Genomic DNA, 17,022 nt, shown 5'->3' with positions numbered 1-17,022 from the left:
TGAGGTGCAGCCCAGAGATATAAATAAGGAGCAAACAGTTAAGGCTGGAATGCCTTAAGGCAATATTATTGCCAAATTCTTCATAATGTGAAACCTTAGTCAGTGCTGGCTTTTCTTACCTCACTATAAAACATATGCATCACCGCAGCATAACTTTATGTTTATCAAGAGGAAAGTATTAAAAAGAAATGTGTTAAGTGATTCTAGTGTTTGAAACAAAGCAGACACCTGATCAACTCTAGTTATTCTTAAACTAAGTGCATTCTGTAAGATGGTATAATGCCTAACAGAAAAACACATCAAAATGCACAACACATTAGTACATACAGAAGTGCATCAGTAGTAAACTGGAGTCAAATGTGCAAACCACAGATGGGTGCCAAACAAAAGTGGTGATTGTATTAGATGTGGAAGCCAACAGATGTAGGCACTGATAATACAAATAGAAGAGACTTTTAGTTAGTGTGATAGGAATTAAATGCGGACATCAGTGACTCTGAACTGAAATTTAAACAAAAGGATGCCTCAAACAATTGAAGGAAGATGGTTTTCCCAAAAAGGAGCAAAGAGAGAAACTTTTTTGGTTGAAATGGAGCAAAGTGTAATGTGGCAGCCTGCTTCTAAATACAAAGAATGATAAATACACATTCTTGTCTGTTCGCCCTATTAGATCTGCCACCTACTTGATGTACTGGTTTGGCATTGCTTGTTATGCCAAAAAAAAGTTTGCCAAATCTGTCACACTAACTAAAATCACATAAACTGTGCTCTGTTACACCCTTTTCAAGTTGGAAGGTAATTACTGCATCTCAGAGTTACTGGGCAGGAAGGCAGGGAAGGTATTCATTAATAGGAGGGCAGGTAGGCTGCTGCAGAAGGGTAGGTGTGACACTGTAGATGGCTGGAGCTTTGAACCCAGCATTGTCTCCAAGGCACTTGCATCTTGGAAACTCCAGTTTACAAAGTGTTGAGGAAGGATGGGAGAGGACAACAGAAGTGACAGAAGTCAATCTAGTGCTCTATGGGGAGAAAAATCTAGTGGCTTCCAAGTAGGGTTAGAAGACTTCCTGACAAAGGATGCAAGTTCTTTCCTACTGAGTTGTTAAGTACCAAGTAGGACGTACTTGGATTTATTTTATATGTAAATGACTAAAAAAAAAATTGATTGCTTTGTAAATGAGAGGGAGGGACAGAGTTTTATAAGAAGTCTCTAGGACCATTTTCATGCCAATAGATGACTTGAAATCAGAGCACTGGCAGAGAAGCAGAACCACTGGGACAAAGCCATGTTTGAAATGGCAAGAGCAAAAGAGGTAGGAAGCTCTGTCATGTTCTAGGTAGCATGATCTCGCACCTTCTGGGACTGCTTTTCTTGTGAAGCACTCCAGGTCAAACTAGGGCATTTCTCATGGTTTTGGAGTCAGAGGTAGTACTAAACTCAGCTCTGTTACTTGATTTCTTTGCCTTGAGTCCTTGTCTTTGTGCCTTCCATGCACTGCTGCAGAGCCCAGTCCTGAGTAGGTGCAGAGGACTTACCTGGGAACACTGAGACAGCATTGGGTTGGGCTGTTAAGTTAACAGTAAGTTGAGAAATCTGCCCAACTGTTAAGTGTATGGGGGTTTTTGTGATTCATGCACAGCTCATAAAAACAGCAGTTCTTTCCTTTGACGCTGGAAGCCTTTAAATTAATGTTTCGGTTCATCTTTTCAACAGGAAAGCATATGTAAATAGTGATATACACTGTTTTCTGATTTATGCTTCGAGTTTGTCCATTTCTGTAATTTGTCAAGCTATTCTCCACTCAGTAAATGCCTGGATAGCAGCCACAATGGGTTTGCTTGAATTCTTTCATTTGCTAAAAATAAGTTTGTTTTGAAGTTGTTTTCTGTAACCGCTGAGGATATGTGAGGCAATAATAGGTGACTGTCAGCCTATATTACAAATTGTTTTTATGCAACATCACGTTCCCAGCCCTTGGTGGGGGGAGGAAAAGATCTGTGCAGTATGGTAGAAAGCATCCAGTCCACTGGGACACAGTAGCAGAAGACAGGGCTCTGTAGCCACATGGGAAATACAGCTCCCTGCAACAAAGTTTTGAAAATATGTTGTCAAATGTACTAGAAGACATTTGATTTAAATCACCTTAATAACATTCTGTCCTAACTTTTCCTCCTTGGTCCACCAAGCTAACAGCTATGGGTACTACTTTGCATAATATGACAATATGGTATGCTTCTAGAAGCTGTTGCACCTTGTTTTCTGCAGATTGCCTTTACTGTTGTCTTTAACTTAGTTGCTTGGCTTTTGGTTTGCTTTCTCATATCCCTCTTGCCCATTCCTTGTTTTGTTTGGATTTTCTTTTTTTTTGGTCAGTATTGATTTAGAATTAAATTAATATTTTACAGCATTTCAAAGGATATTGCTATGGAAGTCCCTTCTATATCAATGGGTTCGATAGGTAGCTATGTTTATGGATGTAGCAATAGCTACCAGAAAACAAGGTCACAGCATGGAAAAGTAGGCACTCAGAGGGCAGGTGAAAACCTCCTGAGACCAGATAACCCCTGGAGAGCTGTGGTCCAATTGAATCTATTGAACTTCCCAAGATCCCGTAAACTCTGAACAGCAAGAGTCTGCCAAACCTGGCCAAGGCCACCACCAGCACACACTAGCATCAACAGCAGGTTGTGTAACTCAGCTGCACCTGAGAAAGCGGCAAGCGAAGGCGACAGGGCTGTATATACACCTGATGAGATGAGGAACCCCCTGAGGGACTTTCTGAATGCCTGCCTGGAAGCCAGTGGCCCACAGTCCAACCCCCCGGGGTTGGGCTTGGTCTCCCGAATGTTGCTTCAGCAGGGTGACGTGAGGGGGTGCGGGAGTGGACCCTGGGAGGGGGATAACTGAAGGCACTGTGGTGTGAATAGTCATTGGCTATTAATAAAATCTGCTAATTCTGTTAATAACATTTTCTAGTAAATATTGATCTGTTTCCCCCAACACAATCCCCCATCAGGGAAACAGATAGTATAACACAGGGAACTTGCAGCTATGTGTAACTTTAAAACATTGAACAAATAGTAAGTTCCTGTTCTGAAAAAATACATAATCCTATTTTCTTATCAGTTTCACTACACAGGATTTTCTGAGATCCCTCTTTACATTGTTAAAGAAATGTATTTTCCTGTTTTAAGATCTTTTCCATTTTCTAGATCCTCTAGGTCTTTATCCTCTTGCTTGTTACCCCTTGACCTTTGTTCCTATGTCCACCAGTGTGGAAGGAGTAATTTCTTTAGATGTCTTGGTAGGTAACTCTAGGAGATGGGAACCTATTTTAAAATCAGTGCAGGCTGTGTGTGTTGGGGAGTTTTGAGGAACTGAATTGTGCTTGCTGGTTTATGTAGAGCAGTGATATGATGCCAGCATCATCCCGTGTGGCATCCTTTCCTCCCCCTTGTTTTCATTGTGTGTCTTTATCCCTCCACCCTTCCAGAGAAGACTTCAGCTCCCCATCGTTACCTTCCTCACACCCATTAACTAGGACCTCTACTGCATTCCTTTGTCCACCTAAATTAAATTCCACCTTAATGATCCGGTGTTTCCTACCACTCCCTTGCCTGGATGCTGCTCTGGCATCTCAAGCCAGAAGTACAGGTCGAGGTGTTGGCATGGCTTACGGAGCAGGTGGAGACCTGGCAGTGCTACTGCACACAGCAGCAAATGCCAATTATCTCATCTGGCCGTAGCCATCGCACTGCTCCCTGTAGCTCAAGTACCTGTATGCAGGCAAAAAGTCAGGAGCTATTGCTGAGATATATGTACGGGTCAAACCAAAGAGGTACATCATCATCAGTTTTCAAGCTTTAAGAACCTCTGCCATGAAGACTTCTCTCTTTTTCCTTAAGACTATATGAATGAAGTTCATTGTGGTGGTGTTACTCAAATCCCTCTCAAACTGAGGTCTACATACTGAAGACAATTAAATAGTTATATCTGTCCTTAATATGCCACAAATATCACTCTCTTCAGAAAGTATAGTGTGGAAAATACTCCATGAGCAAATAGTGTCTCATATTTCTAAGGAAATCACCATGTCTCTCCACTGCTGTTGCCTGTTAGAAGTTCTGGTCAACACCTTCTAATGCAAGATTACTTCTAACCATTGTCTTAAGAATGTCTCATCCTTACAAGTTATTGGGGTAGTGCTGTTAGATCCCAGCTTAAGTTCGGGGGGTCTACTTGAGCAAAAGCCAGCATACCATGATGGATTTGCTGTTCCTTTGTCGATAGGATGCCTGAGGTTTGTCAGCTGTGCTGGGATCACTTTCCACATTAAACAAATGGAGGAAAAGAGTACATTGAAAAGCAAAGCTTAAGAGTCTTGGAGAGATTCAAAGAAATGAAACAATAACATGTTTAATAGCTAATTCCCATTCTGGTTTGGCTTTAAGGTAGTTTCAGCCTTCCAGGCTGCTAGCAGCCTTCCTAAGTTCTCTGCCAGGATGAGTCACAGCTCCTGGAGCTGGGATCCAGTCCTTTAGACAAGCCATCTTTAAAGGTCTGTTTACCTTTCCCAGATGATAATGAATTGGAGTGAGAATTGCTTTATGTTTTCCTTCTCTTAAAACAGGATTTATGATGAATATAAATTCACCTGTGGGAGCTTCTTGCATCCCTCAGTCCTGATGCAATCCGAGCACCCCCGGGATCCTGTTTGGTGTAGTTTCGTGCTGTTATGCAGAGATAGATGCCTTTGGAATACCCCTCCCTGTTGGGCTGTCTCAACTAGTTGACTAGGAATGCAAAACAAGCAATAACCAGAGCCCTGGTCTGACTGTAAACCATTATTTACTTGCTAAGGATGATATTTCCTGCTGACTGAGAAGGCGAATTAAGAAACTTAGCCACGTAACCCTAGTATGTAATTCATGGCACAAATTGAAACCCATATATGGTTGCTCCTGCTTATGTTTCTGTAGCCTGTAATGTAGCACTTGAGAGAATGGATGCGAGGACAAATCTGACAATTGCAGGCAGTCGCATCTAGGAACACAGAAGGGAATGGGCCTTAATGTGGCTGCCACAAGTGAGCAGTGTCATGACTTCATTGCCAAGTGAGACACTTCAAAGGATTGCCGGCGGTTTTGTGTTGTATTGGCAAAAACATAGGCTTTCCTGGCAATCAGTTCATGTGTTTCTCAATGGCAGTTTTTTGTTTTCCTCTGAAAAGCTGTTCAGACAAGTGTAGCAAGGCCCCAGTTGCATGACACAACGGTCATAACTGCTTGCCTGTGCTCAGAAGAAGCCCGGTCAGATGAAGAAACAGCAATGTGCCTGGCAATTATGAATAAACTCTGAATGTAGCACTGCATAAGGGAGCTCATAGATCTGCTACTATATCAGAGGGACATCTGATTGTTGTGCAGATGTGTTAGACACTGAACCATTTGTGAATGCAGCTGAATTAGGGTATTGTAATGAAGGACTTCTCGTTTCATTTTTAGTATACAGCTATTGCATCACTGCCCTACTGATACAAAGACCATTCAGTCTTTTTTTTTTTTTTTCCTGTTTGCTTGTTGAACTAAAGGTTTTCATGTTTTCTTTCCAGTACCAAATCACTGCAAGGAATAGTTCAAGCCTGCAACCAGGGAAAGTGTTTGGATGCTCAAAGTAAGTATGTTTGTGTGTTGTGTGTTTGTTACAGTGCTAGTGGTGGAGAAAGTACCCAAGAACTTGTATTTGATGTCTGTAAGGCAATAGATAGATAAGGCTGGTATCAATAATAAGTGCTATTCCTTTGCAACATTTTTGACTATGTACTTAATAGATTTGAGTCACCAGGAATTATTCATTCATGAAACAGAACCAATGTAAGCTAAACTACATGCCACAGACTTTTTTGGAAATAATTTTTTTTTTTGACAGGAGTAAGAAGGAAATGCAGACAAAAAGGAAAACTAAAGGTGGACAATGAATTTAACTTATCTCTCTCCCCTTCTGTTTGGGAGCTTTGAGAAATTGTATTCTTGCTTTTGTTTTGTTAAATGTTGGTTCTTCTGCACGCTATTAGTGCTGCCTTCGTAATATTAAGTGGAAAAAGAGAAAACTACATGAAACACCACTGTACAGGGTTAGTAATTAATGTCAGATAGAATTTGTAAGGTGCCGTTCCTTCTTTAATCCCCATTATGGGAATTTAAATCGCATCCCACCCGAGTTGGATGTTAATTGAAACTGTCCAGCCTCCAGCTTGGCGTCTGTGACGTCTGCACAGGGAGTCACCTGCGGAGAGCAGGGAGATGAATGATAGCAGGAGAGAGATAGGAGGCCCACAAGGTGGCAATGTTTAGAAAGCCTTCGGAAACCATCAGATCTGGGCTTCCTGCGGTTGCCATCACTTGCTCCCCTTGTGTCATTGCTGCTACATCTGTGCTATTAAGAAATCTTCACTGCTGCCAAAATGGAGCATAGGATACCAGGTAATAAACCTCCTGTTTGAACAGATTCACTATTGACAGTGCTCGCCGTCCTGTGCTGGATACCGTACGTGCCTCTTCCCTTGGCAAGGAATGTGCTGCAGCATTAACGGTTTGCAATACAGTGTGGGATTTCTTTATTCATAGCCAGTGCTGAAAACATGCGTAGCACTGAAACGATGCTAGGGCTGTGTGATGAAGAACTTTCATTTTAAAACACACCACCACATTTCTGCTAATGCTTAAAAATCTGTTACAGTGTTTACATGCTAACTTTGGATGCAGGAGGCATTTCAGTTTGCAATGATACTTTGTGCTTTGTAGCTAAAAGTAAAAAGGTTTGTCTGAGCTATTTTAAAGACTTGTTTAACAGTGAAACTAGGGATTTGCTCCAAGTTTTTTAATGCTCTGGAAAAAAAACCTTAAATATGTTTGCAGAAGGATTTCTCCAGATACATGATAGACATGAGAAATCATTCAGGATAAGTTCTATGGGAAATACAAGAATTGCCCGTGTTCACTGACATGGACACAGGTAAGGAGAAGAGACTGACACTGGGAGAGGGAGAGTTGAATGAGGAGCCACAGAGTTCAGATTCATCAGGTTGCAAGAGAAGAATTATTTTCACAGCAATTAGAAGATATGGAGTGCTGAAGTGTACCTGGAGATTCTCAGGAGAATAGTCTATATTTGAGCGAAAGAGGCTCGTGTGGCTCAAGAATGAAGCAATAACTCTAGACTACAGGAGGCATCTGAGAGCAAAAACTAGAAAATGTAAGGTCCTCCTCCTGTGGACACCTTCCTTCCTGTGAAGATGTGGCAGATGGAAGTGCGGTGGGGCCATGCCCCATGCTGAGCCACGGTGGGTTTCATCTATTGCTTTCTACTCTTGCACGGAGTAGGTGCCGCTGCTTAAAGTCAAGCTTCGCCGCTGTGGTTATATTGGCGTTGTCACAAGTACTTTGAAACAATGGGAAATCTAAAGAAAACTGTGAGTGTTGAGATAGTGCGCAGCCGCTGAACGGACATTTATAAAAGCAGACTGCATCCTACCTGTCTAATAGAAACTTATCTGACACGTGCAGATTTCCTGCAGTGAGTAACTTCCTCTGTGAAGCAACAGACAGCTTCCCAGAGTATTCCCTGTGGACTGCTGCTTACTGTGTAGCCTTTCCTCTCCAAATCCCTTAGTCCTTATGGCCTATTATACATCAAAATAAAGATCTAGCTATCAGCCTTCTAATACCAGAGATTCGTTATATTGCTAGAGAATTAGCTGAGATATTACAATTGCAAAAGCTATGTAACATGCTATTATGTACTAGTCTTTGCTCAGGAAACCTTCCGATTGGGTTTCAGTGCCTTTGAGCCTGACAAATAGGTGTATTTTTTCATGGAGTTAAGTTATACAGGCAACAACATGAGGGATGGGCTGTTGGAACACCAAGGAATTTTACATTTCTCGTATCAGGTGCTGTCGTGTGCAAGTTGCGGATAAGGGAGCTTTTGGCAGTTACAATTCCTTGCTTGATGTACTACCTCCAATACATTTACACCCTAACATTAGAAAGCAATTCTGCTTTCTGTTGGAACATTAGCTCAGGAACTAACTGTTCTATTTCAGTAATTTTGATAGGGGAAGAGAAAGCAAATATATTTAAAATACATATATACACATGTATATAAAGTATGTTTGTATGATGAACTACTAATTCATGAAGTGTTCGGGGGAGGTCTGAACGAAAAGGCCTTTATGAGCTTTTTTTCTTCCCTGTGCAGAAACAAATGTTCTCTGGTCACTCATGCTAAAGGTGCGTATAGTTACTGTGTTGGGTTTGCGTGGCAAGGTTTTGGTAGCGGGGGGGCTACAGGGGTGGCTTCTGTGAGAAGCTGCTAGAAGCTCCCCCTGTGTCTGATAGAGCCAATGCCAGCCGGCTCTAAGACGGGCCCGCCGCTGGCCAAGGCCAAGCCAGTCAGCGCCTCTGTGATAACATATTTAAGAAGAAGAAAAACACTTGGAGAGAGAGCTTTTGCAGCCGGAGAGAGGAGTGAGAAGATGTAAGAAACTCTGCAGACACCAAGGTCAGTGCAGAAGGAGGGGGAGGAGGTGCTCCAGGCGCCGGAGCAGAGATCCCCCTGCAGCCCGTGGTGAAGGCCATGGTGAAGCAGGCTGTCCCCCTGCAGCCCATGGAGGAAGGATGAGGGGGTGTAGCAATTCCACCTGCAGCCTGTGGAAGACCCCATGCCGGAGCAGGTGGAGGCACCTGAAGGAGGCTGTGGCCCGTGGGAAGCCCACGCTGGAGCAAGTTCCAGGCCGGACCGGTGGACCCGTGCAGAGGGGAGCCCACGCCAGGGCAGGTTTGCTGGCAGGACTTGTGACCCCGTGGGGGACCCCACGCTGGAGCAGTTTGCTCCTGAAGGTCTGCACCCCGTGAGAGGGACTCCATGCTGGAGCAGGGGAACGATGAGAGGAGTCCTCCCCCTGAGGATGAAGAAGCAGCAGAAACAACATGTGATGAACTGACCGTAACCCCCATTCCCCGTCCCCCTGTGCCGCTGAGGGGGGGAAGGCTGAAGCTGGGAGTGAAGTTGAGCCCGGGAAGATGGGAGGGGTGGGGGGAAGTGTTTTAAGAGTTGATTTCATTTCTCATTCCTCTACTCTGTTTTGCCTAGTAATAAATTAGATGAATTCCCTCTCTAAGTTTGGTCTGTTTTGCTCGTGACGATAATTAGTGAGTGATCTCTCCCTGTCCTTATCTCGACCCACAAGCGTTTCGTTATGCCTTTTCTCCCCTGTTTAGTGAATGAGGGGAGTGAGAGAGCGGCTCTGGTGGGCACCTGGCCTCCAGCCAGGGTCAACCCACCACAGTTACTTAAACCGGGCAGACTAAAGAAGGGTTGCCTCTCACTTCTTTCTCTCTACTTCCCAGCACCACTGCTGGTGCAGAATAAAATACTACTACTAGATAAGTGGACTTTGTTTCCCTCTCAGTTCCCCACTGCTTCTTTCCCCAAACCGGTCCTCATATGTCCACTGAAGAAGACCTGACTTCCCTAAGGGCTGCTTTGTACCTTCAGCCAAAAGACTGAAGAAGTATGTCTGGGCTGAGCGCAGTGCTTAGAAAGCATTTTCATTCTGTGGAAACACCACAAGGTCCCCCAAAATGTAGTGGAGGACATCTGTTTAGGAGTCAGTCCTGTATAAGACACAGCTGCTTTATAGCTGGTTTTGATCCAACGTGAGAAAACTGGAGAACTAAATCCTGAACCTAAGAGAACAAAGTTAACTGAAGTGGAATGTTTGTCTATGGCTGCGTGCTCACCAGCCCTGTTCCCTTCTTAACTTAGGAATTGGGTAGCTTGGATAGCCTTTTATGGTGCTGTCCGAAAATATTCTGAACTTTGGGGTGATATTTATTTTTTCAGTGCCCAGTACTAAAAATTATCCCACAGGAGCTCAGCAAAGTGGCTGACTCATCAGGACCGTAACTTTGCTTTTCAAAAAGATAACGTGTGGTTTTGTTCAGAGTTAATAATGAGATCCTTTCCAACGCAGAAGCTGTCAACAGCACTGACATACATTCACAGTTACAAAAACACATAGCCTTGTGGTTGGGGGTTTTATTAAATAGAAACCTCATTTTCTACTGTAATGAGGAAAAGACACTGTTTTCATGCCACTAAGTACCTTTTGTGCTCAAAAATGTTACAGAAGCCTTTTTTCATTTTACACACAATATGACTGTTCAGAGGTTACAAAATGTTGCTACTTTGTGCCATGACTGTTGAAGCCATGACAATAGACAGTAATATGAAAAAGGATACCCTTATTTCTAGTTGTCTTTTGTTGCCTTCTGCATTTTGCCTGTCAATGGTGCTTCATTTAGAAGTTGGAGAATGTTTATTAAAGGATGATTCAAGTCATGATTTGAGTTTTACTCCAGCAGCAGCAAAAAAAAAAAATTTTTTTTAGGACTTTAAAAAATATTAATCCTTGTCAGATGCATCAGGTATTTGTGGTGCGTCCAGATGCTATAAAAATAACTGTGTCATTTTTCAAAGCAGTTTCTAGATTTTATAAATATAATCTTGCAAATGTGAGCAGGACCTGATTCCGTGCAGTTGCCCTGAGTCTGCGGTCAGGCAGGATCTGTTAGGAAAACAGAGGATCTTTTTCTAGCAGTCTGTGTCTTGCTGGTCTGTTTGCAATACTGACTGCGAGTGTGATCACTTGCTGATCGTTTTAATGTCCAGAAGGTGCTGACAGCAAAGGGATCAGTAGCTTTAGATTTCATCTAGGGAAGGAAAGGCAAAGGCAGGAGAGATGGAGAAAGGAAGGCAGATGGAGCAGTGTGAAAGGAAGATGGAAGGAGAAGGTTGGGCTGGCACAGTGGTGACGGCACACAGTGGTGACCCTCAAGTGCTGCTGAGGAATATGACAAAGAGCTGCAACCAAAATGCTTTTGCAGGTGTGGTGGGAGGTGTGTGGAGCTCAGTGCCATGGCCGTGTTCCCATCTGTACTTTCTTCTCTGTGAAGAAGAAAGTGTCCCTGTTCTGTGGTGTGGTAGGCGCTACGTGGCTTACCTGGCCTCCTCTCCAATGCTGCTGCTAAAGCAGGTACCTGCGCATCAGGCACTGGGCTGCTCGGGGCCTCCAGCAGCAGGGTAAAATCCAGGGGGTGGACAGGCACCTAGAAACCCACCGTGCCTGCTAGCAACCCAAGAGTAAAGAAAGGCTTGAAAGAGCTAATTCAAATATTGCACTTTATTTTAAGGATGGGAGTTTGGGGTTTTTTTGGTTGTTATTGGCCTTTCTGGTTTTATTATTTGTTTATTTTCTTAATCCAAAAATCAGCATTTTCCAATAGTTCTCTGCAATCACTGGGGATGGAAACTTTGGTTTTCATTAGCTGACTACTGAGATTCTTATACAGTTAAGTTGCTCCATGATCTGCAGCTTCCAGAAAATCACCCTATACACTGAGTCACAGTAAAGCGTGAGTCGCTGGCAGCACACAGCACGCTGGTAAGGTCACGTGGGAGCAACACACATTTAATTTTACAAGTTCTCCTTACAGTAAAAATGTTGCTTATAATAATGGCTTCTTAGAGACTTGTTTAGCCTTAGGTAGAGTGTAGGAAGGCCGTTGTTGTCTGCACTGCTGTTGAGTTATAATGCAAGGTGGCAAAATTAGAGGTTTTCAGTGTCTTGGGACCTAGTAATTTGTTGTCTTTGATACATTTCCTGTGGTTAACTCAGGGCTTGCACTCAAGCCCAAATGTTGTAATCATCTCTATAGTCTTGCAGGTTTATTCCTACCTGAGCTTGGAGTAGGCACAGAAGCCGGGATGTGGTGGGAGGCGCTTACACAGGGGCAAAGTCGGGCTTGAGGCGGCTGCCATCAAAGAGGCTCAGCTGGAGATCCGCCACCAAAGTGTGCACAGCTTGCAGTCCCTGTTAAAAATCCTCTCTGAGTGATTAGATAGGGCCAGGACATGTCATGGGTACCAGGTAGTGTGGGGATCTGCAGTTTTACTTCTCCAGGAACACTCGTTCCTCGCTGAAGGAAGCTGGCAGTGCCCCCATGATAAGGTTTATGCAGTGGCTTCCATTAGAGCTTCATCCTCTTATACGAGGCCTGGATTTGGCTCACCGCTAATGACCTGAGCAGGCTGCATGGGATAAACGCCTTCTGAACAGCACTATAGGAAACACCCCTACATTATATTGTATGTTTTAAAAGTATAACCGGTCCTCATCTTGTGTCTGTATAAAAGAACAATACTGACTGCGCTCAAGTATTTTCAGGCTTGGTCTGATTTCATAGCTAGGATCTTTTTTTGTCTAATATAAGAGGCTTCGTGTAATCACTCTTTTAAATCTACAGCTTATGTTTGACAAGTGGGTCATTGGTTAATGGAAGCAAGTAAATCCAGCTGTTTATCTTTTCAGTAAGATCATGCACTTTCTGTATGCTCTTGTCTGCTCAGAATGGAGATGTGTACGTTTTTAATGGCACTCCCTCTATTTTAGAGTAGGGGTGTGAGCTTTATATTACATTTTGTCTGTTCTCTACGTTTAAATACACAGTAGTACTTCAGCTGGTATCACATCTGATCCACAAATTTATGGCAGCAGTTGTGGTACTATTAATTTAATTACTAGGTGTGATTTCAAAAAGCTGTTAATTTGACTTTTTATAAATAAAATTTACTGTTGCACATTGCTTGCAAGTTTTCTTGCTGCTTCATTTCTCCTCCCCAAGCCCTGGTATTTGTGTGTGTTGGTGTTAGCAGATGTACCTTCCACTAAAGCAGGCCAGCAGGAGCTTTCTCCCAGCTAGCTTTTCCTCTTAACAATGAAGCAAGGACATTTTTTGGCTAATTTGAAATTTCAGGGTTTCAGAAAATGCTTGGTAAGCTTTCTGTAGGGTGCTAGTAGCTAAATAAAGCACTTGCAGCAATAGGTTAATAAAGGGCTCAAAGCATTCATACAAACTTGGTCTAATATGTCAGGTTCCAAAAACCCTCTTAGGGAATACCTGTCAGTAAGAAGTTTCCTGACACAGTTTGCAAATCATTTTTTTATTTTTTTTTAATTCAGAATACTAACATAGATGTAGCATGGTTAAAGCTGTCTGTGAACATTATTTTTACTCTTCATTTGAAACCTATTTTATTAATAAAAGCTTTGGATAAACACTAAGATGATAATGAATATTGACTTGCCATTGGAAAAAAGTCTCTTTTCCATCAATAAGGAAACTAAAACTTTACAATTAGTAATGGTATTGTGTAAAGTAGCAATGAAATTGTACTTAGAAGACCAGTTTCTTGCTCCCAAATGCTCTAGCATTTGCAAACAGTAACTATTACTTACAAGCCTGTAACAGTTCTAAATACTTCACAGCAAGTTAAAAAGCATGTGTGTAAGGAATTATCAGACAGTAAAGAACAGGGTGCCTCAGATGCTTGCTTTTGGCCTGTAATGAGCATGAAATAACTAAGAGCAAGTCTGCTTGAATGGTAAGACCAATTTCTGTTAAAAAAATTGTGTGTAATACATATATTTGTTCTAGCCCAAAGAGGAAGCACTCCTTGATTTCTCTGTGACCTACTGATGGCTAGCAAATCCTTGCAACCTAGTTTTTCAGAGGTGCCGAGCTGCCTCAGGGTTTTCAGCTCTTTTGTATGTCAATGGCAGCAATGTGTCACAGGAGGTGTGCAAATCCTGGGTGTCATGCAGCCCTCAAATACAGGTGTCACTTCTTGGGATGGCTGCGTGTGAATGTGCATGCACCTTAGCAGGCAAGTACTGTACCACACACCTCTCAGTCTGGATAAAATGAGGCGTAATTAGCTAATGGCAGTATGTCAGCTGGACAATAGGCATGCTGGGGGCTTTGTCTGAGGGAAGGAAACAAATTTGACCCAGGTTCTCTGCAGGTGGCTGATGAAGGAAAGTGGAAATTGCCCAAGCCTACAAAGGATTATGCTTGACAAAGGAAGGGTGGGAAAGAATGGAAGAAAGAACAATGGGAAAACCTCAGGTATGGAAGAAATCCTGAGATAAAAGGGAGGAGCTCATCTAGTTGTAGCAATGAAGAAAAGGGATAGGATTTGTGTAACTGCAGAGCTGGAAGTACTGCATGGATCTGGAAGCAAACCGTGGAGGAAAGGATGGGGACCCACCATAGTGGCACTGAGGGTGAAGCAGGGGAAGCTTGCACAGACGTGTAACAGTGTTTTGAGGAAGCTGGTCGTAACAGTAGGGCCTGCTTGTGTGCTTGTAAAATGAGGAAAGCTGACAGAAATTAGATTTTGTAAAATGCTATGAATATCCTAGATAAAAAGCAGCTACCAAGAGAAGGGGCAGGCGGCGTACAAACAAAAAAGCACACCACTTTGTGTAACTTCTTGGCGCTCACCAATTTGATGGGCATGTGAGACACGTTCACTTTGCAAGAGAATAATGTGTAGCACACTGTAATGACGTGAGGAAACTATTTGTAGTGTATTTTGCAGCAAGGCACCGGATACTTGGGCCAGGGTTTGCAATCATGGAAACACTCACACACCACTGAATGACTTGGCAGTGCGATTTTGATCCTGGTCAGGCATGAATGCGTTCTGTATTTCTTTCACATTAGCTAGTATGTAATAATGTTTATGTTGGCTTTTTGCTGGGTGTGGGAGGACAGACATTTAATTAGCAGTTTCCTGGGACAGAGTAACCCATTCAAATCTTGATTTGTAATGATCCAGCCCTTTCTGTCAGCTGGTTGAAACATTTTTGATTCAGTAGTAAGTATCCAAAAACTGAATTTGCCATCTGCTGGAACCATTAGTTTCTTGTGCCAGCCTTCTCCCTTCCTCTTCAGCAGCGGTGAGTGTCTTGGACAGTCTGGTAAATGTTGACAAATGTAATGTTCCTTGTGATGGATTATAAACCCTGTGCAAGCTTCATGTGTTCCGTATCTGTAATGCTGATACTAGACAAGGTGCAATACTATATGCTGAACAGATCTTAGCCAATAATCATTCCAAAGCATTTAAACTTCTCCTTGTGTTATGTGTAGGTATCGGATAGTCATGTGGAGCGTTAAATTACTTGGATAACACATGCAAATCAAATGGCTATCAATCAGCTTCAAAATGCTTGTTGTACAATTTGAACAGAAATTCATCAATCCCAAGAGCCATTATTAACTATTCTTGAATTCTTAGTACGTAATATCAATGTCAAGTCCAGTCTTCAGCAGAGTAATGTGGCAAGTTATGTTGGAAGAAAACATCTGCCAATAAAAGTATTGCCTTAGTGTGGGATACAGCCATATCAGGTTTTCATGTTAGAAACTTCTGCCCTTGACAAATGGTATTGCAAAGCTGTTCACTTGTCCTCTCCCAGGCCCCAATGTTGCTTTTATGAAGTATATCATTAGACTTGAAACGCCTTCAAAGTGTATTGCTGATATTTTCAGTGTAGAACAGTAAGAAGGAACATCAGAGAAGCAGATTGTCCACTCCTCCCTGTCTGTGTCTTCTTTCTTCAGACACCTCTCTTTAGCCCCGAGAAAGCCAGTTTCCTCAACAGCTGAAAATATATAAATAAATATATAAATAGATTTTTCTTCCACTGTCTCACATTTTCAAACCCTTCCAGGTGTTAACCATTCATAACTTGTTTCATGGGTTTTGTTTAGGATATGAGTGTCTGAAGCCCTGACTTTTTCCAATACTAACAGTCATAAGCTGTACTGTAGGGAAACTTCAAAATCCCAAATCCCTCTCTTCTAAAACAGTAAGCTCACCTTTATTTAATTAAGGTTTTGTCATTCTCTGAAAAAAAAGTCTAGGAATCCAGATTACCTGAACATTTTGAATGGGTTTGGTTTGGATCTTCATAGTCTTTACATCTGAACTCTGACAAAACCAAGCCTGGAAAACTAGTTAACACCTTGGTGCAAATGGAAGTGGTGATGGTAAATCTAGAACGGCTCCGGCCAAAGAATTCCATGTAAATGCACGTGAATGAGCTGTGAGTCAGCCTCCTGCCTCGATTCCTTTCAATCAGTATTAAAGGCGAAGTGAGACGGAGTCTCAAGCATTTATTGATCACAGCCTCCGCTTACAGGGTTTCAGATGAAAGCAGCTCCCCAAGGTGTGCCTGAAACTCTGCTATAGCCCAATGGGTATCACTGAACACAAATGTGACAGACACTAAAGAATTCAAAATTTTGGTTTAGTCTGGAGTTAATAGAAGTAAAAACTTCTCTTTGGAACCATCCTTCACTGTTTCCTGCTCTCAGCAGAGCTTTTTGTTATGTAGGAAGTGTTGGATAAAAGTATTTTTGGATATTCGGTGTGAACTTTGTATGTTTTAAGTACAGAATCCTTTGATGTATATTAATGAGTATTCCTTTCTAAATAGGAATTGGGTTTTTTCTTTAAAGCAGCTGGATTTGGCTAAACCCTGGAATGCATAGATTTAATAAATGTTCACTAAACCTATTTATTAATTTTAATCTAACAATTAATATTAAAAGTATATAACTAGTCTTAAAATATCTCCTCTATTCAAGGGTTTCTGATATTTTGTTTCTGTGAACAAAAAAAACCCTGGTTTTGTAGACAGTATTTGAATCTTGAAATAATCCTCTGATTTCTATTTGATTTCCACAGTAACTATAAAAGGTAACTGCTGCCTCTTTGAAGGAAAAAACCCACAGGCTGTGGCTCTTCAAGACCTCTTTCTTTAGTGAGGAATTCATATGCTAGTGGTCAGATTGGATTTGCAGCTCACCAGGCTAAATTTTCAAGAATGCCTAGCTGACAAAGACCCGAACTTTTATTTTACTCTTCCTTACAGACACAGAACACTTCTTGAAATATGAAATGTGACCTCTGAAATATAAATATGTCCATATATTTAAAAATAGACTTGAATTACCTCATAGGGATGTGGTCCATGCACATTGTGTAATTGGGACAGCCCTCTCTTTCTTTCTCTTTCTCTGTCTCTCTCCAGGGAAGGCAAATAA

The 17,022-nt window shown here is 42.2% G+C and overlaps 1 protein-coding gene across 2 annotated transcripts in view; it reads left to right on the top strand.

Moving 5' to 3' along the window:
* MAPRE2 (microtubule associated protein RP/EB family member 2) overlaps positions 1 to 17,022 on the top strand; it is a 101,701-nt gene that overhangs the window by 20,712 nt on the left and 63,967 nt on the right. For both annotated transcript variants that reach the window (XM_054815160.1, XM_054815158.1), the window contains exon 2: positions 5,613 to 5,674. Coding sequence is in view for 1 of the 2 variants with exons in the window: in XM_054815158.1 (XP_054671133.1) it covers positions 5,613 to 5,674 (62 nt within the window). In the remaining variant the exon portion in view is untranslated. The remainder of the gene's footprint in view (positions 1 to 5,612; positions 5,675 to 17,022) is intronic.

The sequence above is a fragment of the Grus americana genome, chromosome 2 (assembly GCF_028858705.1).
Source record: "Grus americana isolate bGruAme1 chromosome 2, bGruAme1.mat, whole genome shotgun sequence".
NCBI lineage: Eukaryota > Metazoa > Chordata > Aves > Gruiformes > Gruidae > Grus > Grus americana.
The sequence above is the reverse complement of the archived record's forward strand: the minus strand, read 5'-3'. Positions and strand labels throughout refer to the sequence as shown.